The sequence below is a fragment of the Muntiacus reevesi genome, chromosome 8 (genome assembly GCF_963930625.1).
Source record: "Muntiacus reevesi chromosome 8, mMunRee1.1, whole genome shotgun sequence".
In the NCBI taxonomy this organism is placed as follows: Eukaryota; Metazoa; Chordata; class Mammalia; order Artiodactyla; family Cervidae; genus Muntiacus; species Muntiacus reevesi.
Window position 1 is genome coordinate 21,628,292 of NC_089256.1, and position 27,060 is coordinate 21,655,351.

Below are 27,060 nucleotides of genomic sequence, written 5' to 3' on the forward strand. Positions count from 1 at the left end.
TGTTCATGGTTGATTTCCTTTAGGATGGACCGGTTTGATCTCCTTGCAGTCCAAGAGACTCTCAAGAGTCTTCTCCAACACCACAGTTCAAAAGCATCAATTCTTTGGCACTCAGCCTTCTTTATGGCCCAACTCTCATATCCATACATAACTCTACGGACCTTTGTGAGCAAAGTGATATCTCTGCTTTTTAATATGTTGTCTAGGTTTGTCATAGCTTCTCTTCCAAGAAGGAAGCATCTTTTGAACCAAAAGGTGTAAATGGCCCAAATGTCCATTGACTTATGGATAAATAAAATGTGGTCTATTTCTATGAGGAATATTATTCAGTCATAAAAAAGGAGGGAGCACACATGTATGCTACAAAGTGGATGGACCTTAAAAACATTATGCCATGTTGGAGTCAGACACAAAAGGCCACCTACTGTGTGATTCCTTTTTTATGAAATGTGCAGAACAGGCAAAGGCATAGAGACAGAAAGCAGAGCAGTGATTGACAGGGACAGTGGAGGGTCTACTTAATACTACAAGATTTCCTTTTGGGAATGTCCTGGAACTACATAGTGGTCATAGTTGTACAATGTGACTGTACTAAATGCCCCTGATTTGAACACTTTAAAATGGTTAATTTTATATTATTTGTTACATGTAATAAAAAACATACCTGCTAAGGATTTCTAACAGGGAGGCCCCCAGAGCTTCCCTGGTGACCCAGTGGTTAAAAATCCACCTGCCAATGCAAAGAACCTGAGTTTGATCCCTGGTCTGGGAATAGCCCACGTACCACAACTACCAAAGCCCGTATGTCCTAAAGCCAGTGCTCCACAATAAGATAAGTCACTGCCAAGAGAAGCCTGCGACCTGCAACAAACAGTAAATCCCATTCACCACAACCAGAGAAAGCCTACATGTAGCACCAAAGACCCAGCTCAGCGAAAAATTAGCTAAGTAATTTTTAAAGAAGAGTGAGGACCTCAGACTGTGCAGCACTGGGTATTATCAGTGTTGTAAATCTTGGCTGATCTTATAGGTGGGACACTTGTGTTTTAGAGACTTTAATTATCAGTGATATCCGGTAGCTTTTCATACATTGATTGGAAATTTGAATGAACTGTGTGTTTGTGTTTGATTCTTTGGTATCATATCCTGCTTTAGTTGTAAAGACTTTTAAATTCTATATTGCAAATATTTTCTGGCAGTTCAATATCTTCACTTTATATGCCAACAGTATTTCTTTTGGATTCTGATTGAAGTTACATCAGTGATGGATTGATCCAGAAAGAGTGGCGATTCAGTCTACAGCCCTGAGTTTCTTGCTCACAGCTCTCGGGTCCCAGTGGATATATGTTGTGTGTGTTCTTTGATCAAGTTTACTATTTCGCTCACAACTTATCTTCTTAGTATTGCTCTTAGGTATAGTTTGGGCTGCGGTAAAGCTAGGCATCTTTCCCTATGTATTCTCACACTGTCGAGGCTGGTGTGAAGTGGGGAGGGGCTGCAGGGGCTGGGAACTTATCCACCGCTCAGCCCCTCCCTCCATGAACGTGACTTAAAAACCCTGGCAGTCATTCAGCAGAAACTTGCGTCTTGTATTCTCCACAAGTTTTCTGGAGCCAAACAAAGAACAGATGGGAAAACAGACTCTTGCAATGTACTCACATGTTTAATGAGTAAAAGCTAATTGTAGAAAACACAGCAGCCCTAATGAGGGTCTCGTGCAACCAGCACCAAACAGCAACAAGGAAGGGAGGGCGTGGGAGCCTCCAACCAGGGCCACGTGCATACCCAGGGCGGGTATAAAAGCAGACATCCCCCAGCCCCTCACTCACACACTCACACTCACACACACTCACACCTCCTCCAGCCCCACCACCTCCACCATGGCCGCCTCAACCTTGTCTGTCTGTTCCAGCGACGTGAGCTACGGCAGCCGGGTCTGCTTGCCCGGGTCCTATGACTCCTGCACCGGCTCCTCCTGGCAGGTGGACGACTGTCCAGAGAGCTGCTGTGAGCCCCCCTGCTGTGCCCCCAGCTGCTGCGCCCCGGCCCCCCACCTGACCCTCCTCTGTGCCCCAGTGAGCTGCGAGTCCAGCCCCTGCTGCCAGCCAGCCTGCAGCAGCTCCTGCCTGGCCTCATGCTGCCAGCCGTCTAGCTGCCAGTCCTCCTGCTGCAACTCCTCCCCCTGCCAGCAGGCCTGTTGTGTGTCTGTCTGCTGCAGGCCTGTCTGCTATGAAGCCTCCCCGTGCTCAACCTCCTCATGCTGCCAGCAGTCTAGCTGCCAGCCCTCATGCTGCACCTCCTCCCCCTGCCTGCAGGCCTGCTGTGAGCCCGTCTGCTGCAGGCCCGTCTGCTGCAGGCCTGTCTGTTGCACGCCTGTCTGTTGCACGCCCGTCTGCTGCAGGCCCGTGTGCTGTGAGGCCTCCCCCTGCTCAGCCCCATCCCCCTGCTGCAGACCCTCCTCCTCCGTGTCCCTCCTCTGTCGTCCCGTGTGCCGCCCCGCCTGCTGCGTGCCCGCCTCCTCCTGCCAGCCCAGCTGCTGCCGCCCGGCCTCCTCCGTGTCCCTGCTCTGCCGCCCCGTGTGCCGCCCCGCCTGCTGCATCTCCGCCTCAGCCCCGGAGCCCTGCTGCTGACCGGCCGATCATCCGCCCTCCACAAGCTGCTGTCTCTCTCACAAGCTCCAGGAGCCCATCTGCTGGTGCCAGGATCTCCCCTCTCCCAAAGGTGGACATGCAGATGCTGCCCAGAGGGGATTTGAACTTGGCAGGCATCCCAAAGAGCCCTCGACAGGGTGGATGGTGGGGCCCCAGGAGCCTCCTCTGCAGGACGGGCTGCTTGAATCCCATATGACAAACATAAGCTGCTGTAATGAATAAAGCATTTATGTCAGGAAATACGGACCCATGTCTGTTTTGCCCTCCTCCCTTGGGCCCCTTCGGCCCCTGCAAATTTGGCCTGTGGGTGCTCTGCCGGCAGAAGCCAGGCAGTAAAGACACATTCTCCCATCTGAGTTCAAAGCAGTTGAGGGACCACAGGATCTGAAAGCTGGTGCCATCCACACATTCCATGTCCCTTCCTACCCCAGGCCCACTCTCCCTGCAGCAGGTGGCCCTTCAAGGCTGGCATGGGAGGCGGGTGTGGGTGCAGAAGGCTCAGATCCTGAGTGGACCCTGGGTTCCTCCCACACCACCCCCTGCCCATGCAGATTGAAGGTGACTTGGGGAGCAGCAGAAACTCTCCCGGGTCAGGATCTGAGAGTCCAGGGCGAGTGCCGTTAGAAAGAGGTGCCGACACTGAGGAGGCTTGCCTATGTGCTGGTCTGTGTACGAGATTCTGGGGGCTCCAAGGGGGTGCAATGTCAATTTAGACATCACTCATTCTATTCAGGGTTTCAAGGCCTGACTGAGGAGGGAGAGAACAAAAGAGACGCCTTGTGAACAAACCCTCAGGACAGTAGGGGAGAAGGAGCCTGCAGTCTTAGTGGACACTAGCAATAGAGGAAGTGGGCTCCAGTCAGCACCAGGCTCCCTTATCCCCCCACTTATCCTCCCACCAGAAACAGACTGAGGCCCATAAGAGCAGGAGAACAGTGGAGGCTGGGGCAAGAGGGGCCAGGAACTGAAGGCATCTCCCCACAGGATACCCCCACCCCAGCTCAGCTCCACCCAGGAAAGAGGAAATGGGGCAAAACCCTAAGAAGACCTGTAAACAGGTAGGGGCCAGATGTAAACCTGCCTCAACTCTTAAATCTCTTTCCTGAGTTTACTCAAGATATGTACCATTTTTCTCCTTTGCCTTAGCTTCTCTTCTTTTCACAGCTATTTATAAAGCCTACTCAGACAACCATTTTTGCCTTTTTGCATTTCTTTTGCTTGGGGATGGTCTTAATCACTGCCAAGTGATCAAAGGCAAAGGAGAAAAGGAAAGATATACCCTGAATGCAGGGTTCCAAAGAATAGCAAGGAGAGATAAGAAAGTCTTCCTCAGTGATCAGTGCAAAGAAATCGAGGAAAACAATAGAATGGGAAAGACTAGAGATCTCTTCAAGAAAATTAGAGATCCCAAGGGAACATTTCATGCAAAGATGGGCACAATAAAGGACAGAAGTGGTATGGACCTAACAGAAGCAGAAGATATTAAGAAGCGGTGGCAAGAATACACAGAAGAACTATACAAAAAAGATCTTCATAATAGCCACAATGGTATGATCACTCACCTAGAGCCAGAGATCGTGGAATGTGAAGTCAAGTGGGCCTTAGGAAGCATCACTATGAATAAAGCTAGTGGAGGTGATAGAATTCCAGTTGAGCTATTTCAAATCCTAAAGTGTTGCACTCAATATGCCAGCAAATTTGGAAAACTCAGCAGTGGCCACAGGACTGGAAAAGGTCAGTTTTCAAGCCAATCACAAAGAAGGGCAATACCGAAGAATGTTCAAACTACCGCACAATTGCACTCATCTCACACGCTAGGAAAGTAATGCTCAAAATTCTCCAAGCCAGTCTTCAACAGTACATGAACCATGAACTTCCAGATGTTCAAGCTAGATTTAGAAAAGGCAGAGGAACCAGAGATCAAATTGCAAACATTCATTGGATCATCGGAAAAGAGAGTTCCAGAGAAACATCTACTTCTGCTTTATTGATTATGCTAAAGACTTTGGCTGTGATGATCACAACAAACTCTGGAAAATTCTTAAAGAGATGGGAATACCAGACCACCCTGACCTGCCTCCTAAGAAATCTGTATCAGGTCAAGAAGCAACAATTAGAACTGAACATGGAACAACAGTCTGGTTCCAAATCGGGAAAGGAGTAAGTCAAGGCTGTGTATTGTCACCCTGCTTATTTAACTTATATGCAGAGTACATCATGAGAAATGCTGGGCTGGGTGAACCATAAGCTGGAATCAAGATTGCTGGGAGAAAAATCAATAACCTCAGATATGCAGATGACACCACCCTTATGGCAGAAAGTGAAGAACTAAAGAGCTTCTTGATGAAAGTAAAAGAGGAGAGTGAAAAAAGTTGGCTTAAAACTCAACATTCAAAAAACTAAAATCATGGCATCTGGTCCCATCACTTCATGGCAAATAGATGGGGAAACAATGGAAACAGAGACAGACTTTATTCTCTTGGGCTCCAAAATCACTGCAGATCGTGATTGCAGCCATGAAATTAAAAGATGCTTGCTCCTTAGAAAAAAAGTTATGACCAACCTAGACAGCATATTAAAAAGCAAAGACATTACTTTGCCAGCAAAGGTCCATCTAGTCAAAGCTGTGGTTTTTCCAGTAGTCATGTATGGATATGAGAGTTGGGCTATAAAGAAAGCTGAGTGCAGAAGAATTGATGCTTTTGAACTGTGGTGTTGAAGAAGACTCTTGAGAGTCCCTTGGACGGCAAGGAGATCCAACCAGTCAATCCTAAAGGAAATCAGTTCTGAATATTCATTGGAAGGACTGATGTTGAAGCTGAAGTTCCAATACTTTGACCACCTGATGCGAAGAACTGATTCATTGGAAAAGACCCAATGAGTTTCTGGGAAAGATTGAAGGTGGGAGGAAAATGGGATGACCAAGGATGAGATGGTTGGATGTCATCACTGACTCAATGAACATGAGGTTGAGTAAGCTCCGGGAGTTGGTGATGGACAGGGAAGCCTGGTGTGCTGCAGTCCATGGAGTCACAAAAAGTCGGACACAACCAAGCAATTGAACTAAACTAAACTGTACCCTTTACCTGTTCATTTCAATTTTAATAACATAGAACCATCTCCACAGATAAGTGGACAAAGGCCTTGGTGGACTCTTCATAGCACAAAGAGTTAAGAAGACACAGAGAAGGTTTCACTTCACCTCAACCCAAGAAAAGTGAGGTGCAGCAACATTGACACGCATGGAAACCAGAACCTACAGCCCACAGCAAAGCCAGTGTCGTCCGTCGGGATGAGCAGAGCACCTGTGGGGTTCCTGACCGGATAGCGGTGTCGCCGTGCACAGCGCAACACAGGCACCCATGAAGACCGCGTGTGCATCCCGTGACACCAAGCCCAAAGCAGGTGACTCCTGCTGCTGTGCATCCACATGGGTCAGGCCACAGCGCTGACCTGGGAGGAGAGCCGGTGAAAGACGTTCATGTAGTTTACCCTAGTAACAAAGCGACAACTCTAAATGCTCCGAAACTCTTCAGATCTCAGGCGGGCCTCTCCATCAGTGTGACGCCCTTATCATCCACGTGACTCAGTCAGGGACCGTCGCAACCCCAAAGGCATCCTGTGAACCAGAGCAACCCGTGCAGACTTCCTCTCCCGCCTGGTGGGCAGCGCAGTGGGACCCTCCTGGGGGTAGTTGGGAGGGCAGCAGAAAGGTGGGACGTGACATCCGATGCCTGGCTTGGTGAAGATAAACTGGCGGGAGGTTTGGTTTGAATGGAAGCATATGAGGCAGTGCCAGGAACAGTGGATGCTCTCGCTCTTAGAGTTCCTTCTTCACATCTTCACAGTCATGTGACATCATAGTGATGGGAATTTCTGGGTCTGTGCCTTCCGACAGGAAGGATGCCCCGATGGCGCTCCTTTTAGACTCTTCCTTGGTTCCCAGACGGTTGTCCCTGGAACCCTGGTATGCCAATGGCTCCCTTCTCTGGGGAGCCCCCACCCCTCCCTAGGATGGCCCCAGTGCCCCTACTCTCGAAAGGCCCACGTTCACACCACAGGGGCTGAGTTGGCACTTCCTGGGGCAGCCCTCTGTTTCCAGGGCCAGGCTTCCCCTTCCCGGAATATCGCAGGCACCCCACGTGCAGGCCTGCACATTCCTCCTGTAAGTGCCAGGATTCCGGATGGGACGGGGTCTTTGTGCACAGTGAGCTTATCAAGTGTCCAGTAGGTGGAATGCTCAAATTGGACCCTTCTTGTTCCTGAGGAAGCAAAACATCAGATGCCGCAGGACAAAGGGAGCCACGGTGAGGCCACATGGTGAATGAGGGAGGGGCCAGACTCGTCCTGCAGCTTTAAGACGTCCTCTGATGGGCTGCACTGTGTCCCTCCCAAAAAGATATATTGGGGTACTAACCCCCAATACCTCTGAATGTGACCTTATTGGGAAATAATGTCCTTGCAGGTGTTGTTTAGTCACTCAGTCATGTCCGACTCTTTGCGACCCCGTGGACTGCAGCACACCAGGCTTCCCTGTCCTTCACCATCTCCGAGAGTTTGCTCAAACTCATGTCCATTGAGTTGATGATGACATCCACCCATCTCATGCTCTGTCTCCCCCATCGCCTCCTGCCTTCAATCTTTCCCAGCATCAGGGTCTTTTCCAATGAGTCAGCTCTTCACATCAGGTGGCCAAATTATTGGAGCTTCAACTTCATCATCAGTCCTTCCAATGAATATTCAGGGTTGATTTCCTTTAGAATTGACTGGTTTGATCTTATTGTTCAAGGGACTCTCAAGAGTCTACTCCAACCCCACAATCTGAAAGTATCAGTTCTTCAGTGCTCAGACTTCTTTATGGTCCAACTCTCATATCTGTACATAACTACAGGAAAGACCATAGCTTTGACTATATGGACACTTGTCAGCAAAGTGATGTCTCTGTTTTTTAATATACTAAGGTTGTCATAGCTTTTCTTCCAAGGAGTAAGTTGTGATCTATTAAAATGAGGCCAGTGGGGTGCACTTTAACACAGAGACACATAACTGTGTCCTCATGAACAAAGGAACTCTGGACACACAGGTACCACAGAGGGAAGATGCTGTGAAGATGACGGCAGAGGTCAGGCCTGTGCAAGCCAAGGAACCACAGAGATGTCAGGAGCCAGGAGAGAGGATGGATTCTCCCTCATCACCCTGAGAAGGGACCAGCCTGCCCACACCTTGATTTCTGTGTCTGGCCTCCAGTCCCTGAGACCACACATGCTGCTGAAGATGGTACCCAGTCTGGGTGCTCTACAATCACAGGAATCTTCTCCAGCCCCTCCCCTGCTCCAGGCCCAACAGAGAGTGGAGAGGCCGAGAGCATGCCGGTGCTACAGGGGTCCAGGCATGTGGGTGCCAAGGGCAAGAGCTGCCCCTGAAGAGAGCTGTGCCATGTCCCCCCACCCTCCTAAGGAGGAGGGATGGGCAGGTACGCCCTCTGCAGGCAAATGAGGGGCTCCCAGGGGATCACCAGGAGTGTGACAGAGTCTTCTAGGGAGCTCCACCCCTTTCTGGGGCCGCAACACTGGACTTTACTGTGGCTGCCCTAAAAAGTAACCAGGATCATGTGGCTGAAACAGCACCAAGGTGTCACCTCTCAGCTGTGAAGTTGGGATCAGGAGTGAGTCTCACTGGCCATGGTCACAGATGGACTGTCTGATCCAACCCAGGGCCTCAGGGCAGAATCTCTTCTTTGTCTCCTTCAGCTTCTAGAGGCACCATATCCTTGGCCCATGGCCTGGCATCTTGCTCTCCTCTCCCTGTGGCCTGCCTTTCAGTGGCCACATCTCCTGTCACCTCTCCCAAGTCCACCTGTATGACTCAGAAACACCTCCCGTTACAAGGCCCTTAATTTATTCCCATCCACAAAGTTGCTCTGCTGTCCATCTAAGGGGATTTATCACAGGTCATGGGGTCAGATGTGGGCATCTTGGGGAAATTTCCATGAACCTCCCAATGGGAGGGAGAGGAGCCACACTTGTCAGAGAAGCATCTGGTTTCCATTTAGACTGGCAGGAACTGAAAGAGTAGGGGTTACATATCAGTTGCTGAGCAGAAGACCTTTTTACCTAGAAGGGGTCAGTTCAGGCAGTTAGTGACTTCCCTCAAACTACAGAGCACGATTGCTCTCATCTCACACACTAGTAAAGTAATGCTTGAAATTCTCCAAGCCAGGCTTCAACAACATTACATGAACCATGAGCTTCCAGGTGTTCAAGCTGGATTTAGAAAAGGCAGAGGAACCAGAGATCAAATTGCCAACATCCATTGGATCATCGGAAAAGCAAAAGAGTTCCAGAAAAACATCTACTTCTGCTTTATTGACTATGCCAAAGACTTTGGCTGTGTGGATCACAACAAACTGTGGAAAATTCTTCAAGAGATGGGAATACCAGACCACGTTCCCTGCCTCCTGAGAAATCTGTATGCAGGTCGGGAAGCAACAGTTAGAACTGGACATGGAACAACAGACTGGTTCCAAATAGGGAAAGGAGTACATCAAGGCTGTATACTGTCACCCTGCTTTTTTAACTTATATGCAGAGTATATCATGAGAAATGCTGGGCTGGATGAAGCACAAGCTGGAATCAAGATTGCCAGGAGAAATATCGATAACCTCAGATATGCAGATGACACCACCCTCATGGCAGAAAGTGAAGAACGAAAGAGCCTCTTGATGAAAGTGAAAGAGGAGAGTGAAAAAGCTGGCTTGAGGCTCAACATTCAAAAAACTAAGACCATGGCATCTGGTCCCATCACTTCATGGCAAATAGATGGGGACACAGTAGAAACAGCAGCTGACTTTATTTTTTTGGGCTCCAAAATCCCTGCAGGTGGTGACTGCAGCCATGAAATTAAAAGATGCTTGCTCCTTATAAGAAAAGTTATGACCAACCTAGATAGCATATTATAAAGTTGAACCTTTGCCAACAAAGTTTCGTCTAGTCAAAGCTATGGTTTTTCCAGTAGTCATGTATGGATATGAGAGTTGGACTGTAAAGAAAGTGCCGAAGAATTGATGCTTTTGAACTGTGGTGTTGAAGAAGATTCTCGAGGGCTCCTTGGACTGCAAGGAGATCCAACCAGTCCATCTTAAAGGAAATCAGTCCTGAATATTCATTGGAAGGACTGATGCTAAAGCTGAAACTCCAATCATTTGGTCACCTGATGTGAAGAACTGACTCCTTCAAAAAGACCGTGATGCTGGGAAAGATTGAAGGCAGGAGGAGAAGGGGACAGCAAAGGATGAGATGGCTGGATGGCATCACTGACTCAATGGACATGAGTTTGAGTAAACTCCAGGAGTTGGCAATGGACAGGTAGGCCCGGCGTGCTGCAGCCCATGGCGTTGCAAAGAGTTGGATATGACTGAGCGACTGAACTGAACTGAACTGATCACAGAGTAGGGTGAGGACTGACCTCATAAGTTCAGGGGACAGTGTGGTCCCTATGGCTGAGCACTGGGAGCTCGACCCTCAGCCGAGAAATCATCTTCCAGTGCTCGGTCACCAGCAGGGCCATCTGTGACCTGGCCTTCTCTGCAGAAGGACTTTGCAGATCCTGGGGAACCACCCCCAGAGGAATCATTTTAGGGAAAGACACTAGAGGAGACACATCACATGCTCGGTGAGCATTGTACTCTGATGTTTATAAGGCCTGTGATGCTAGAGGCCTCAGAGCCTGGACCAGCCAGTGTGGGCACCATGGGGATGACCTGGTCAGGGGCTGGGGATGCTGATGAGTGAGTCTCTCAGCCTAGCTGGTTAGGACTAGGCGGCCTTGCTGCAACATGGTGTAGTCAGGTCTGGGAGATGTGAAGACGACAGTGTCTGGGCCGCCTCGTGGGAGGTACACACGGGGCAGGGGGCTTACAGGTCATGGGCTCAGAAGCAGGAAAGGATGCTTCAGGGGATGGGTCTGCAGACCAGGGCAGGGCAGGAGGACTGGCAGAACGTTGAAGGCTGGCAGGAGGGGATCACATACACAATGTGCTTGTAGCACACGGGGACATACAGGACAGGCTTGCAGCTCACAGGCACACAGCAGGATGCCTGGCAGGGGCTGGACACAGAACAAGTGTCCTGGCAGGGACTGGGCACACAGCAGGCTGGCCGGCACAGCAGAGCCACGTGGGGAGCACCACAGGGGATTCGACAGCCCAGGGCAGGGCAGCAGACAGCAGGGCAGGCCGGCTGGCAGGAGCTGGGTACACAGCAAATGTCCTGGCAGGAGCTGGGCACACAGCAGGCCGGCTGGCAGCCCGCAGAGCAGTTGGTGTCACACATGTTGGCGTGAGGCTGGGAGGGGCCGGGACAGAGGACAGGGCTGGTCTGGAGGCTTCCTCCCCAGGGTGCCTTTAATACCTGGGCCGTGGCGTCCTGGCAACGAGGGACTGGGTGTCTTCCTTGTGGCCGCCTGTTGTTTTTCCTCCTCCTCCCCACAAGGGCCTCCTCCTGGAGCTTCTGGTTGCTGTGACTCAGTTCAGGAAGCTCCCTCAGCTGGAGGCTGATGATGACCCCATGGCCCTAGGATTTCTGGAATCAGGCCAGGAATGGGCCCCCACATGGTGATTTTCAAGGTCTTCCCCCAATTTAACCACCCTGTCCTCTGTCCACATGAGCACAATCACACTTGTTGCACCAGCACCTCCATTTGATTTGTGGTCCAGAAGATTATCCCTCGGGGTGGGGCTCCTTACTGGGGGCTGTGGCCACATTTTTGCCATAATCATAACAGTAGGATTCCAGTTTGTACCAGGGCTGAGCTAAGCATTTTACATGGATTGTCTCATAACCAACCAGTTATCAATCCTGCCACCATTCAAGGGGCCGGCAAAACAGATGTCCAGTCAGGAAGACCTGGAAAGTCCTGTAATGCATGCAGGTTCCACCCCTGCAAACAGAGAAGCTCTGAAGCTGCTTGGTCTCATTCTGTGATCTGTGGTCTTTATATTGTACCCAATGGGATGGGACTTAGGGGCAGTGTATGATTCTTGGATCTATAAATTGGAATTTTCTTAATGAGATTTGGGGATTTTATCCCTTTTTTTCTTCAAAATATCCTTAGGCTTCAGTGTCATTCTTTTCTCCTTCTGTTGAAGGAGGGTTGAAATTTTTTGCATGTTAGCCTTTCTGATATGATCTCAAAGACTCTTTCATTTTTCTTAACTCTTTGCCCTCTTCTTCAGATTGAGACATATCTTAGGACTGACATGTCTTCAAGTTCATCGACTCTTTCTTCTTCCAGAACCCAGGTTGTGCTGTCTGGACCTCGGGCTCTGTAATCTGAATCTATCCCCCTACACTGGCTCCCTGGCACCCCACACTGTGGGATTTCCCACTGCTCCTGGAACATGCCCATTTCTGCAGCAGATTCCTTACCTTCCCCCACCCCCCACCCAATTTGCTGCCTCTGCCTGGAGCACCCACTACCCCTAACACTTTACTGTACCCACTGCCAGCTCAGCATCTCCAGAGGCCCATGGACCACCCACTGGCACTCACTTCTCTGCTGAACCCACTTTCTATTGTGGGTTTTAGCCCCCTCTGGAATGATTTCATGCATTGATTTTTCACTCATTCATTTGTCCATTGACCTGAAGGGCTCACGAGCCTGGATGCCTCTTGCCAGCACACAGAATAAATCTGCTGCCTCAGCAAATCAGTTCTTGCATGATTACAAAAAGGCAGAAGCTGACAAATTTTCTGCAAAGAGTAAGCATCTCAGGCTTTGCAGCTACATGGTCTCGCTCACAATGACTCAACATTGTAAGGAAAAGCAGCCTTAGATACATTAAATACATGAGTGTGGCTATGCCCCAGAAAGCTTCATTCACACGCAGGCAGCGGGAGAGACTTGCCCCACAGATTGCAGTTTGCAGACTCCTGTTTCCAAGTTTTCCTGTGCAAAATAAAAGCTCAAAATATACCATAACCTCAAAGTCTTCATTGACGGCATGAGATAAAATGGAATAAAAGGATACAGTACTCTGAGTTGATTCTGAGGTGCCCTATGCACAGCGATGACCTGGAGAAACAATGTGAACACCATGGAAAGGCAAACTAGAACATCCTGTTTACAGAAGGGGGAACTGGCTTCAAAGCCAAACTAATTTATGGAGGAAAATAGCACAGGAAATCGTGTCACAGGATAATAAGATGTTGGGGAATCACAGTAGCAACAACCATAAGGAAGTCAATAGTTGTGCTTCTTTACTGCTGGAATGCCCACAACCTGGGTATAAAAGCTGCCAAGACAGGCAGCCTGCAGACAGACATCACCAGCTCTCCTCCCAACACCAGCCAGCCCCACGCCACCATGTGCCACACCAGCTGCTCCTCAGGCTGCCAGGCTGCCTGCGTGCCCAGCTCCTGCCAGCCGTCCTGCAGCACATCCAGTCCCTGCCACACATCCTGCTTCACGTCCAGCCCCTGCCGGGCGACCTGCGTGCCCGTGAGTTACAGGCCAGCCATACGCCTGCCAGTGACCTACACGCCCACCCTGTGTGTGACTCCTTCCTGCCAGTCCTCTGTGTTCCTGCCCGTGAGCTACAGGCCAGCAGTGTATGTGGCCCCGTCCTGCCAGTCCTCAGGGTGCTACCAGCCCTCCCGCCCCACCCTGGTCTGCAGACCTGTCTCCTGTAGCACCCCTTCCTGCTTGTGATCACGAGCCTCCTCCCAGCTGCTCCCAGTGCAGACCGGATCACTCCTATACCCCTCCCAGCACGGGTCCTCAGGGGGCCTCCAGGTCTGAATGTGGCAGATGAAAAGCATGATCGACCAACGTCTGAACCCAGGCAAGAGTGTGGCAGGATGATCTGGACTCTTCTGTGAACTGGTGCATTCCCCCCCCAGCCCCCTGCCAGGAAGCCCTGGTTCCCAGGGTCCTTCTCTATCTCCTGAAGGAAACCACACCCCACGTGAGCCAAATAAACCATGCTATCTCAATGCAGCCTGTCCTTCTTTTTTACCTTCACATATTTTGAAGTTTTCTTCTTGGAGGTGAATACAAATCTTAAGTACAGAGGACCCTCCTGAAGAGCCCTCTTGATGGCTCAGACGGTCCTTGATGGGTGCTGGGTGGGGGAGGGTGTGTCCCCACCGAAGGCCGCCACTCAAGACTCACATTGTGGATGGGGGAGGACTTCCCCTTTCTCTGAGGTGGGTAGGATGGGAAACAGGTCTGGACTCAGGTCCCAGCTGGGGCCTAAAGGATGACCAACAGGGAGGCCAGAGAGATTCACACAAACCCATCCCACACAAAAAGGGGAATAAGGCCATCCCAGCAAAAAGAGGCAGATCTGAAAAAGTCTCACCCCTCAGCCCCAGACACACAAGGCCTTCCAAGGCTGACCCTGGACCAAAACCAGAGAGCCCTCTGTCCTCCTGGCTCCAGCCTGGCCAGCACAGCTGCCTGAGCAGCATCAGTCTTCACAGGGGATAGGCAGACATGTGTAGAGGTCACTTCTGTGTGATAGGAATGCAGGAGATGCTGAAAATGTAGGACAGAGCAAAAACATTGTGTCCCCAGCCCTTGTCCTAAGCACAAGGTGCTAACAGCTCCCAACAAGAATCTGAAGTCACTGGTACCCTGAAGGTCCTCAAGTCGTAACAAAACCCAAACCAAGGTCCAGGCAGTTTGATGCAAACCGCCGCGTAAACATTGATGACCTGAGAGAAGCAGTGTTAAGGCATACCCATTCCCAGAAGGAAGCACTGCTTGTGTCCATTTAAAACCTAGACAGTGTATTAAAAATCAGAGACATCACTTTGCCAGCAAAGGTCTGTCTAGCCAAAGTTGTGGTTTTTCCAGTAGTCACGTACAGATGTGAGACTTGGACCATAAAAATGGCTGAGCACCAAAGAATAGATGCTTTTGAACTGTGGTGTTGGAAAAGACTCTTGAGAGTCCTTTGGATAGGAAGGAGATCCAATCAGTCAATCCTAAAGGAAATCAACCCTGAATATTCATTGGAAGGGCTGATGTCGAAGCTGAAGCTCCAACACTTTGGTCACCTAATATGAAGAGCTGACTCATTGAAAGAGACCGTGATGCTGGGAAAGATTGAGGGCAGGGGGAGAAGGGAGCTACAGAGGATGAGATGGTTGGATGGCATCACCAACTCAATGGACAAGAACTTGAGCAAACTCCAGAAGACAATGAAGGACAGGAAAGTCTGGGGTGCTGCAGTCCATGGGGTCACAAAGAGTCAGTCATGACTTAAGAGCTGAACATCAGCAACAACAAATTAACACATGCTATCTGATATTCAAGGGCCTCCCTGCTGGCTCAGCAGTAGAGAACCTGCCCACCAATGCAGAAGACTTCAGTTCGATCACTGGGTCAGAAAGATCCCCTGAAGAAGAAAATGGCCGCCCATCCCAGTATTCTTGCCTGGGAAATCCCATGGACAGAGGAATCTGGTGGGCCACAGTCCATGGTATCCCAGAGAATCAGGCTTGTCTGAGCAACTGAGCATGCACGCATCTGATATTCAACAAAACTTGGAAGACATACAAAAAAACATGGGGAAAATGTGAATTCATTGTCAACAGAAAAAGCAATCAACACAACTAGACTCAAAGTGACCCAGATATTGGAGCCATCAGAGTGAAAGCTTAAAATAACTATGAGCAGTGAAATAAATCAGAGAAAGAAATTCTGTATAATCACTTATATGTGGAATCTAAGAGAAAAAAAAACCTCATAGATACAAAGAGATTGGTGGTTGCCAGAGGTGGGAAGAGGTGTAGGCAAAATGGATTAAGGGGATCAAAAGGTATAAACTTCTACTTATACAACAATATGTCCTCAGGATGCGATGTCAGTTCAGTTCAGTCACTCAGTCGTGTCCAACTCTTTGTGACTCCATGAACCGTAGCACGCCAGGCCTCCCTGTCTATCATCAACTCCCGGAGTCCATCCACACCCATGTCCATTGAGTCGGTGATGCCATCCAACCATCTCATCCTCTGTCTTCCCCTTCTCCTCCTGCCTTCAATCTTTCCCAGCATTAGGGTCTTTTCAAATGAGTCACCTCTTTGCACCAGGTGGCCAAAGTATTGGAGTTTCAGCTTCAACCTCAGTCCTTCCAATGAACACCCAGAACTGATCTCCTTGATGGACAGCATGCTATAAGAGAAAAAACATTTATTTTTAATTATTTACTTGTATTTAGAGAAATAAAACAGAATTATGAAAATATGTAACCAGCCAAGACCTTATGGTGCATTCCCAGAATAGGACACGCACCCACCGTGTCTGCACCTACCTTTTGTAGAAAAACTTCAAAGTATAAATTTAATCAGAGCATAACTTTGTCAAAGTAGAAAGAAGTGAGAAAATGCAGAAACAAAGGCAAACAGTAAAGCAAGACATAATAACAATAGTTTAACCATTAAACAAAGTCAAGGACCTTTAGTTCCTCCTAAGGGCTATAGATAATATTCTTCGCCATGTCCTTGGAGCTGTTTTGCTGATACTGAAACCCCCACCAAGTGGGAAAAGTTAACTGCATGCTGCCCACAAGCATGGAGACCCCAGATCAGTTAGAACCAGAAGGTTGATGAGGTTGACTCCTGATTCCCTCACCACCAACCAATCAGAAGGTCGTCCACAAGCTGATCACATACCCAACAACCTTCCTCCCTCAACCCTGTTTTTAAAAATATTTTCCTCAAAGTCTTTGGGGGGATTGGGGTCTTTTAAGCACTAGCTGCCTGGACTGCTTGCTTGACACTTGCCATAAATACTGGACTTTCCTTCACCACAACCTGGTATTAGAAGACTGGTCTTTCTGTACACAGGGTGAGCAGAATTGAGTTAGGTTCAGTAACAAAGAGAATGAATGTCTATTAAAACAGAGAAAGGAACAGGTTTTGGGAAAACAAACAACACCTCTAGAAACAAAAGATCAAGTAGCGGAAATTAAAAACTCATTCAAACAGAATATTAGACACAGTTGACGAGAGAATTAGAAAAATTAGAAGACAGTTGAAGTCACCGGTCATCCCTTTCTGGGAGTTGCCTCAGTTGAAGATGATTTTCTTGACCAAGGTCAGACCCCCTTCTCAGGAAAACTCGCATCTAAAGCTTTTATTTTTATTAACTTATTTATTTGGCTGTACCAGGTCTTAGCTGCAGCAAGCAGAATCTTTAGTTGAGGCATGTGGGATCTAATTGCCTGACCAGGGCCCTCGGCATTGGGAGAATGGAGTTTTAGCCACTGGACCGCCAGGGAAGTCCCAAAGCTCACATCTAATTCCTGATCCAGGGAAATAAAAGCCTGTTCTGGGTCCACAGCACAGGACAGCACTGAAAGACCCTCCAAGCTGGGGAGCTGCCTCCGGAGTCACTGACTGCATCGTGGGCTGACTTCTCCTGAGTCCAATCCTCTCCCTCTCCCTCAACCGCTGTTGATCCCAAGAGAGCTCCCTAAGAAACCTAGTATCTGGGCACCTCCATCTGCAGCAAAGGACCTGGGAGCAATGGCATCCTCGTAGCCTTATTGTTGTTGCTATTTAGTCGCTCAGTCATGTCTGACTCTTTGTGACCCATGGACTGCAGCACACCGGGCTTCCCTTTCCTTCACCAACTCCCAGAAGATGCTCAAACTCATGTCCATTGAGTCAGTGATGCCATCCAACCATCTCATCCTCTGTCGTACCCCTATCCTCCTGCCTTCAATCTTTCCCAGCATCAGGGTCTCTTCGAATGAGTCGACCCTTCACATCAGGTGGCCAAGGTATTGGAGCTTCAGCATCAGTCCTTTCAATGAGTATTCACGACTGATTTCCTTTAGGATTGACTAGTTAGATCTCCTTGAAGTCCAAGGGACTCTCAAGAGTCTTGTTTGACACCACAGTTCAAAAGCATCAGTTCTTTGGTGCTCAACCTTCTTTACGGTCCCACTCTCACATCTGTACATGACCACTGGAAAACCCATAGCTTTGACTACACAGACCTTTGTTGGCAAAGTAATGTCTCTGCTTTTTAATATGCTGTAGAGGTTTGTCATAGCTTTTCTTCCAAGGAGCAAATGTCTTTTAATTTCATGGGTGCAGTCACCATCTGCAGTGATTTTGGAGCCCAAGAAAATAAAGTCTGCCACTGCTTCCATTGTTTCCCCATCTATTTGCCATGAAGTGATGTGACCAGATGCCATGATCTTCATTTTTTGAATGTTGATTTTTAAGCCAACTTTTTCACTCTCTTCTTTCACTTTCATCAAGAGGCTCTTTAGCTCTTCTTCACTTTCTGCCATGAGGGTGGTGTCATCTGCATATCTGAGGTTATTGATATTTCTCCCGGCAATCTTGATTCTAACTGGTTCTTCATCCAGCCCAACATTTCTCATGATGTACTCTGCATATAAGTTAAATAGGCAGGGTGACAATATACAGCCTTGATGTACTCCTTTCCCTATTTGGAACCAGTCTGTTGTTTCATGTCCAGTTCTAACTGTTGCTTCTTGACCTGCATACAGATTCCTCAGGAGGCAGGTCAGGTGGTCTGGTATTCCCATCCTTTGAAGAATTTTCCATAGTTTATTGTGATCCACACAGTCAAAGACTTTAGAGTAGCCAATTAAGCAGAAGTAGATATTTTTCTGGAACTCTCTTGCTTTTCCTGTGATCCAGAAGATGTTGGCAATTTGATCTCTGGTTCCTCTGCCTTTTCTGAATCCAGCTTGAACATCTGGGATGTGATTGCTAAGTCTCATTTCCCACTGAAAAAAACAGGTGCTGCCTGGATCCGTGGTTGGCTCCTGGGGCGGGGGAAAAACTCAGTGAGTCTGGGACACCTTGAGCCCCCAAGCAAGGAAGCTATCAAAGACTCCTGAGACTATGTGAAAGGGACATAGGAGCCAACCTGAAGGGGCTCCCACTGATGCCTGCTGAAGAAAGAGGAGTTTCATTCTGCTAAAGAAGAGCTACTGTATAGACTGAAACACACCAATTATATAAAAATCCATAAAAATGCATAAGATACACAGAATTTTATGTGTCTAGATACATGTGTAAGCTGTATGCTTAATCACTCAGTCATGTCCAACTCTCTGTGACCCTTCAGACTGTAGCCCAGCAGGCTCTTCTGTCCATAGGATTTTTCAGGCAAGAATACTAGAGTGGGTTGCCATTTCTTCCTCCAGGCACTCTTCCCAAACAAGGGGTTGAACCTGGGTCTCCTGCGTTGTAGGTAGATTCTTCACCTGCTGAGCCATCAGGGAAGCCCATATAGATGTCACTTCAGTTCAGTTCAGTCTCTCAGTCATGTCCAACTCTTTGCGACCCTATCGTCCCTGTCCATCACCAACTCCGGGAGCTTGCTCAAACTCATCTGCATCGAGTTAATGATGCCATCCAAGCATCTCATCCTCTGTTGTCCTCTTCTCCTGCCTTCAATCTTTCCCAGCATCAGGGTCTTCTCCAATGAGTCAGTTCTTCACCCCAGGTGACCAAAGTATAGATATATACACACATAAATATACATAAGAGCATATATGTATAAATATATATACATTTATAAGCATGTATGTGTATAGTTATAGATCTGTAAAAGTTACTAGGGAACCAAAAAATAATTCTATAAATTGATTAAAAGGACAGAATAAATCACATATCTGGGCTTCTCTGTAAAAAGAGCATTTTAGGGTAACCAAACAGGCACCGAAGGAAAGTCCTTTATAGAAGAATTACAGGTTAAAAATGTAGATGAGCTTATAGGCTTAGCCAGTCGCCCCCTTCCGAAGCCCGGTCATGTAACAGATCTAAGACCAGACTTCCTGTGGTGACTGAAACTGCGCTGAAAGGCTGATGGGAACAAGCTGACAACAGTCCCCAGGGATGAGCCCCAGCATCTCCCCACAAGCCCTTGGGAGCGCACAGGTCCCGTGTTCTCACCACAGGCGTTGAACCTGCATTTTAGCCTGTCCACAGGCCTCCCATTTTACAAGAAACACAGGGGATGGAGGATTATTTTAAAGAACACCTAATCCAGAATGCAGAAAACTCTCCAGGACAATAGCTGAGTTTCTTTAATGATTGCATGCTATAAGAACTGCTATAAACCAGAAGGGACTTTTAAAAAAACATTTTTTAAATTTTTGCTTGTGCTGGGTCTTCACTACTGCACACAGGCTTGCTCTAACTCTGGCCAGCAGAGGCTTCTCCTGTGCTGGCTTCTCTTGTTGCTGAGCATGGGCTCTAGAGCTGTGAGGGCTTCACCAGTTGCAACTCTTGCGCTCCAAATTGTGGGCTCAGTAGCTGTTGCCCCACGTCATGTGGAATCTTCCTGGATCAGGGATCGAACATGTGTACTCTGCTTTGGAAGGTGGATTCTTTACCACTGGACCGCCAGGGAAGTCCCAGAAGGGACTTAAGCGTAGCATCACCCTTGTGCTTTATGCAAGCCTTGTTTGGATTCTGATCTGAACAAGCCAGTACTTTAAATGTCTTGTTTTAGGCAATCAGAGTAAATTGAACAGACTAGATATCAGATAATCACCACCTTTTATAGCTCAGTATTTCACTTTTGTATAATTGCTCATAGTATATACATTGTTGCTATTGCTCAGTCCCTAAGTTGTGTCTGACTGTATGCAACAGCCATGGATGGCAGCACTCTGAGCTTCCATGTCCTTCACTGTTTCCTGGAGTTTGCTCAAATTCATGTCCATTGAGTCGCTGATGTTGTCTAACCATTTCATCCTCTGCTGCCCTCTTTTCCTTCTGCCCTCAATATCTCCCAGCATCACAGTCTTTTCTAATGAGTTGGCTCTTCGCATCGGGTAGCCAAAGGATTGGAGCTTCAGCTTCAGCATCAGTCCTTCCAATGACTATTCAGGGTTGATTCCCTTTAATATTGACTGGTTAGTGTAACAGTGTCAACTGGGAAAAATGCACAACCTAAAAGCTGAGAATTATTCTTTATGCAATGGACATTCTGCAAACTTCAAGCCCAGGACCCAGCATCTCAGATCACTCTGACTGCTCCAAAGAGGCCAGGCAGGGGGCCAGGATATGTAGGAGCTTTGCAACAAAGACCAGGTGGGTGGAACATCAAAAGATGATTGCTGATTAAAGAAAACCAGAAGTCTCAGGTTATGGAATTTAGCACTTTTCTATGTATGGGAGGATACAGGAGTCTGGGCTTCTTGAAATCATTCCTTTGATGTGGAACCTCAGCTGTCTGGGGCCGGTATCCTGCTTTTCTCCATCCTGAATCCCCTCAGCATGTGCAGTTGGGAGAGGGGGTGCTGCAGCGGCCTAGGGCTTGGCAGTGGGCAGACATTGTGCCTCCATCCCGAGTTCCCGCAGGGCTCACTGTCGGGGCAGCTGTAATGAGATGGTTTGACGCCTGTAACCTCCTTTGTTTGCTGATATGGCAGGCAACATTTTTCGTTCACAATAGACACATGTGTATCCATACACACATAGATTTTCTTCTTAAATTATTTTTAATTGAAGGATAATTACAATATTGCGTTGATTTCTGCCATTCATCAACATGAATCAGCCATAGGTATACATATGTCCCCTCCCTCCTGAGCCTCCCTCCCACCTCCCACCCCATCCCACCCCTCTAGGTTGTCACAGAGCCCTGGGTTGAGTTCCCTGAGTCTACAGCAAATTCCCACTGGCCATCTATTTTACTGGCTGTCTATGTTAGTGTATATGTTTCCATGCTATTCTCTCCATTAGTCCCATCCTCTCCTTCCTACCCCCGACCCCGTGTCCATTAAGTCTGTTCTCTATGTCTGTGTCTCCATTGTGTGCGAAGTCACTTCAGTCGTGTCTGACTCTTCGGGACCCTATGGACTGTGTAGCCTGCCAAGCTCCTCTATCCACGGGATTCTCCAGGCAAGAATACCAGAGTAGGTTGCCATTTCCTCCTCCAGGTGATCTTCCCAACCCAGGGATTGAATGCGTGTCTCTTACATCTCCTGCCTGGGCAGGCGGGTTCTTTGCCACTAGTGCCAGCTGGGGAGTCCTAGGCATCTCCATTGCTGCCCTGCAAATAGGCTCATCAGTACCATCTTTCTAGATCCCATATATATGTGTTAATACACGATATTTGTTTTTCTCTTTCTGACTCATTTCATAGTGTATAATAGGATCTAAGTTCATCCACCTCATTAGCACTGACTTAAATGTGTTCATTTTTATGACTGAGTACCATTCCAGTTTGTATATATACCACAGCTTCTACATCCATTCATTTGTCGATGGACATCTAGGTTGTTTCCACGTCCTAACAATTGCAAAATATGCTGCAGTGAATATTGGGGTACATGTATCCTTTTCAAGTTTGGTCTTCTCAGGATATATGCTCAGCAGTGGGACTGTTGGGTAGACACATAGGTTTTTTTTTGGGGGGGGTGGTCATAATGGAGAAATAGGCACATAGTTTTTTTTTTTTTTTTTCAGGTCGATAATAAAAATTTAATAGTAACATCATAAAATAAACAAACATATAAAAATCAATTATTTAGTTCTGGATGTTAGAAATAATATACATAATAAATTCAGCAGAGTACTGATAGCACTGCAAGATAAGATTTTATGGTTGAAATTATATATTATGTCAATCAGATTGTTTTGTTCTCAGGGTTTCCAATATTCTGCTTTTATTACAAAAAGCATCTGAACTTCAGACATCTCTAATGATGTAATACCTGGCATACTGCCACTGAAGCTGTGTGACCACTGTCTTAATGATCTAACTAAATCTCCTCATAATGTAATTAAAAGAGGTGAACATTTCTCCACTTTGGAATACTAGTTACCAAAACTGTCACAGTGTCAAAATAAAAATGATTCCTTTCTCCTGTTGAATTTCAATTAAAAAGCACATGCATGAGAAGAAGCTGAAAGGCACATAGTTTTTTTTAATGTACTTAAAATTAATCTGCTCCCCTTGATAAAATATTAAGGGCTTCTTCCCATGTTGATACACATAGATATACCTTGTTTTTCTTAATTCTTGAGTTGTATTTCATTACACAAGACATGCAGAATAACAACATTCCTCTCCCTGGTGACTTAGATGGTAAAGAATCCACCTGCAATGCAGGAGACCCAGATCTGATCCCTGGGTTGGGAAGATCCCTTGGAGAAGGAAATGGCAAGCCACCCCAGTATTCTTGCCTGGAGCATCCCATGGACAGAGGAGCCAGGCAGGCTACAGTCCATGGGGTCAAAAAGAATTGAACAGGACTGAGTGACAAACACTTTCACTTTCACTTTTGTTAACCATTTTCATCTGGCCTCCTTTTCTGCTGTTGCTATTGTTACAATGTGGTCACAAATACTCTCACGTATATCTCTGTGCAGGTATTTTGGTTGGGCTGTTTCCTAGGCAAAAATATCCACTTTTTAAAGAAAGGGGAAATGGCCTGGAATGACCCCAATCCCAGGCTGCAGTCACTACATACGTAGCAGAGCTGGATGGAATTCAAAGCCTGGTCTGTCTGTCCAAAAGCTGATCACATCTTCTGCCTCCTGCCTTGCCTCTGGCTCTGGGGACTCTTTCAGATGGTACGGTGAACTGACTGTAAAAGCGTCAAGAAGGGGTTGCAGTGGCAGCCCACCAGGCTGACAGTCACTGCAAACATCTAAAACTTGCAAGCAGTGAATCTGGGGATCATGAGCCACCCACTCCACTGCCCAGGGTTGAGTGACATTTCTCAGTCAGAATCCAGTAAACCAAAGGAGCCCATGGCTGCCCACTCGGGTCATCCTGGCAGTGGCAGAGGATGAGACTGTGGGTGTGGCGGGATTCCTCTAGGGCTTACACTTGGTAACACACACCTGCCGCACCCAGGGGCTTCAAGGCCTCTTCCATTGAATTGAGGACTTTGGAGGAAAAAGGACAATGATGCCTCTTGAGTGGGTGGCCCCGAGAGAGGCTCCCCTGTCTTATCCCCTTCCAGGGGGCAATGGGGCTGACCTGGAATCAGAAGGCTTCTTTTCTGGTATCTCCCCCAACCTGTTTTATCCATTTCTGCAAAAGACGCATTGCCTAGCAACCAGAAAGGTGCAATGACGTCCTTGGACTATTCCATTCCACTCCTGTAACTCTTAACTCTGGTTGATTATTAGCACCTGCAGTGGGAAGGTGGCAACCAGTTTTAAAGAAAAACAAATTCTGTAAAGTCACCAGAGGGCAGAAAGGGCACTTCTAGCCTGATTTTGGGAAGATGTCTGGCCAGTACGAGATTTTTCAGTTCTCAGAAAGAATCCTTCCTAAACCTGCAAGATTCCCTGGGCAAGAAGACAATAGACGCTAAGAAAACTCTTTGAAATATGAGCCCTTCCATTTGCTTTCTAATCTACAAAGCTGTGAGGCAAATTTGATCTTTGCTTGCCCGCCTCTCTTGACACTCTTAGCTTTTACATTTTGTAAGTATATTGAGCAACTGGAAAATAATATGGTGTAGGTAACTATGATATAACATTAATGGGCTTTCTGTGTCTTTCTCTGTAAGAATGTGTTAATAACTTACATTTAAAGTCGGAGTCACTGTTGATGCAGTGGTAGAGAGACTTTTCAAAGAGCCATTTCTATCACCAGGTAAATAATCCTAGATAAGCTTTGTTTACCCCAAGACTCAAGTATCTTGGAAACCTTAAGGTATGCCTTTGGGAAAGTCCATTTGGCTGAGGTCCTACCATAGCAAACTGGCACCAAAAAAAAAAAAAAAAAGAAAGAAAGAAATCCACCCACTGGCTCACACAGAGGAGATATCAGGCACTTTTGCATAATGCAAGTTTCTAGACGTGTGGACGAAGAATGCCCCCTATCCTTCTGGTAAACGGAGGATGCTGGGGCCATCAAGCCAGCAGCCACTGCAGCCAGCCTGCCTGTTCATCCTGAAGGGATTCAGGATGGAGAATAGCAGGATGCTGGCTCCAGATTGTTAAGTAAGTGCTCATGCATGCTGAGTTACTGAGTTATGCCCGACTCTTTGCGACCCCATGGACTGTAGCCCGCCAGGCTCCTCTGTCCATGGGATTATCCTGGCAAGAACACTAGAGTGGATTGCCATTTCCTCCTCCAGGGGATTGGCCTGACCCAGGGATCGAATTTGGGGCTCCTTTGGTTTCTGAACCGGCAGGCGGATTCTTTACCACTGAGCCACCAGGGAAGCCCAATGATTGTTAAGGGGCACATCAAAGCGGTGATTTCAGTGAGCCCAGACTCTTGCATCTTCCCATACAGAGAAAAGCACTAAGATCATTAACCTGAGATGTCTGGTTTTCTTTAATTAATAGTAATCTTTTGATATTCCAACTATATAGCTCTTATTTAAAAAAAGATTTTTTTTCTTTGACGTGGACCATTTTTTTTAAAGTCTTTATTGAATTTGTTACAATATTGTTTCTATTTTATGTTTTGGTTTTTTGGCCCCCAGGTATCTTAGTTCCCTGACTAGGTATCAAACTTGCACCCCATGCCCTGGAAGGTGAATTCTTAACCACTGGACAGCCAGGGATGTCCCCCAACTATATAGGAGTTCACTACAAAAACTCCTATGTATCCTGGCTCCCCCTTGACCCCTTTGGAACAGTCTCTCAGAGTGATGAGTGGCTGCCTCTTGAGATAAACTCTCAGTATGTCACTGGATAAAATATAATTCTCAACTTTCAGGTTGTACATTTTTTTTTTCAGTCAACAGACTCACTGAAGGGCAAGAGCCGTGCTTGCCCAGTGCTCAGGACAAGTCTCGAGAATTTCTTGGACCTTGCAAGTCACAGTTCCTATTAAAAGGAGGGAAAAGAGCTTGCTCCATGTTCTTGCTTCCTGGAGTGTGAAGCACAGTTGAGGTTTTGGTGTGTTTTTTAAAAAATCCTTTTTCTGTGTTTTGTGTGTATGTGTGCTGTTGGGAATAGCAGGAATAGTTTGCTTTTTATAAAGATGTGGTTATATTGTTGGTAGAACTTTTGTTTCCTGCCTTTTTCTCTCATGTCTTGTTTGTGACATAGATCTATAAGCAAAACAAATCGCTATGGTGGCAATCAGCCTCCTGTTTGTGGTCCTTGATGCTGCAGACACAATACTTTGCTATTTATAATAATCTGCTATATGGGAGCGAGTGTTCAGTCATTCAACTGTTTGACTCTTCTGCGACCCCATGGGCTGTATCCCACCAGGCTCCTCTGTCTATGGAATTTTCCAGGCAAGAATCCTGGAGCAGGCAGCCAATTCCTTCTCCAGGAGACCTTTCCATCCCTGAGATTGAGCCTACACCTCCTGCATCTCCTGCACTGGCAGGTGGATTCTTTACCACTGAGCCACTTGAGAAGCCTGTATGGGGAGAGAGGGACCCTAAAAAATAAGAAATCAGAATTTAGATTCAGAAGACACTGGACCCCCATGGAAGTCCCCTCAAAGGGGACTTTTATCTCCCACTTTCAGGAGGAAAAGGGAATTCAGAGGGCCTTTCTTACACCAGCTTCTTGCACCTTCAGCTACATTTGATACTTAGGTCAACAGGGCAGTTCTGGGGTGAACTGACAGCAGAGAGTCTTTACAAACTTCCTCCTGGTTAATTGAGATTCTCCTTCTCACAGAGGTCACCCCTGTGCTGGACAAGTGTTTACCTGGGATGTGAAAAGCCCAGCTACCTTCCCCTTGCTCCACCCAGAGTTCTGTGAATGCTTTTGCAAGTAAGAGAAGATGACCCTCCCTGGGACATGTCCAGCCAGGCAGCCGAGCTAGGGGGACTGGGTGTGGTCTCCCCAATGGCTATGCCCAGGTTGGTCACACACTGGCAGCCCAGTCATGGGCCTGGCATCTGTCTGTTAGCTGACCTGACGACTGCCAAGCCCTCAAAGCCTGCACTGAACAGCTGAATGTGAAAGGAAGAACATCCTGGTTTCTACCCAGCTCAGCCACTAGTCACTCATCAAGGTGTCCTGGGAAATTCCCACCGTTTTGGGGGTGAGTGCCTGCAGCTCTGAGATGAAGAGAGCTAGGCCATCTCAGTGGGTCTCAAACTCCTCCACTGAGCTCTGCCTACCACTCAGGCACCTCCTGGGGCATCCTTGGTCCTGTGTTGCCTCCTCAAAGTTCACAATGTCTTCTGAGACTTCTGTTTTATCTCTGAGTCATGAAATATTGTCATTCTGTTACATGGTTGCTTTAAAATAAAAATAAAACCTCAGCCCCATAAATTGCCCCTCTCAGATGTCTGGTCTTACCACTTGATGTTGGGTACATCCCTGGCCAAGCCGGGACTCTGCCTCAAGGTGGTCCCAGCCCTCTAACCTCCACTAACAGAAAGGAGGGGAGGGTCGAGGACTCACCAAACTTCCCACTTCCATCCCCAGGCTAGGTGGATGACTCCCCGCTGAATTCAAGT

The 27,060-nt window shown here is 47.6% G+C and overlaps 3 protein-coding genes across 3 annotated transcripts; 2 read left to right on the forward strand and 1 right to left on the reverse strand.

Moving 5' to 3' along the window:
• Positions 1–1,880: 1,880 nt before the first annotated feature.
• Positions 1,881–2,630, forward strand: LOC136173575 (keratin-associated protein 10-8-like). The gene has a single exon (XM_065943265.1). The coding sequence runs from the start codon at positions 1,881–1,883 to the stop codon at positions 2,628–2,630; it is 750 nt and encodes a 249-aa protein (XP_065799337.1).
• A 7,970-nt stretch (positions 2,631–10,600) lies between these two features.
• On the reverse strand, positions 10,601–10,981 carry LOC136173580 (keratin-associated protein 12-2-like). Its single transcript, XM_065943267.1, has 2 exons — positions 10,837–10,981; positions 10,601–10,803 (listed from the first exon to the last, which is right to left on the reverse strand). Exons 1-2 carry the CDS (start codon positions 10,979–10,981, stop codon positions 10,601–10,603), a joined length of 348 nt encoding a protein of 115 aa, XP_065799339.1.
• Positions 10,982–13,013: 2,032 nt separating this feature from the next.
• On the forward strand, positions 13,014–13,358 carry LOC136173597 (keratin-associated protein 12-2). The gene has a single exon (XM_065943288.1). It carries the CDS (start codon positions 13,014–13,016, stop codon positions 13,356–13,358), a length of 345 nt encoding a protein of 114 aa, XP_065799360.1.
• The last annotated feature ends 13,702 nt before the right edge of the window (positions 13,359–27,060 follow it).

What these genes read in the sequence shown, in the direction of transcription:
- LOC136173580 (XM_065943267.1), bottom strand. Translation starts at nt 10,981, where the DNA reads ATGTGTGACACCAACTGCTCTGCGGGCTGCCAGCCGGCCTGCTGTGTG. An exon ending in GGGCTGTCGAATCCCCTGTG is followed by an intron (nt 10,804 to 10,836) that starts GTGCTCCCCACG and finishes TGTGCCGGCCAG; the next exon opens with CCTGCTGTGTGCCCAGTCCC.
- LOC136173575 (XM_065943265.1), top strand. Translation starts at nt 1,881, where the DNA reads ATGGCCGCCTCAACCTTGTCTGTCTGTTCCAGCGACGTGAGCTACGGC.
- LOC136173597 (XM_065943288.1), top strand. Translation starts at nt 13,014, where the DNA reads ATGTGCCACACCAGCTGCTCCTCAGGCTGCCAGGCTGCCTGCGTGCCC.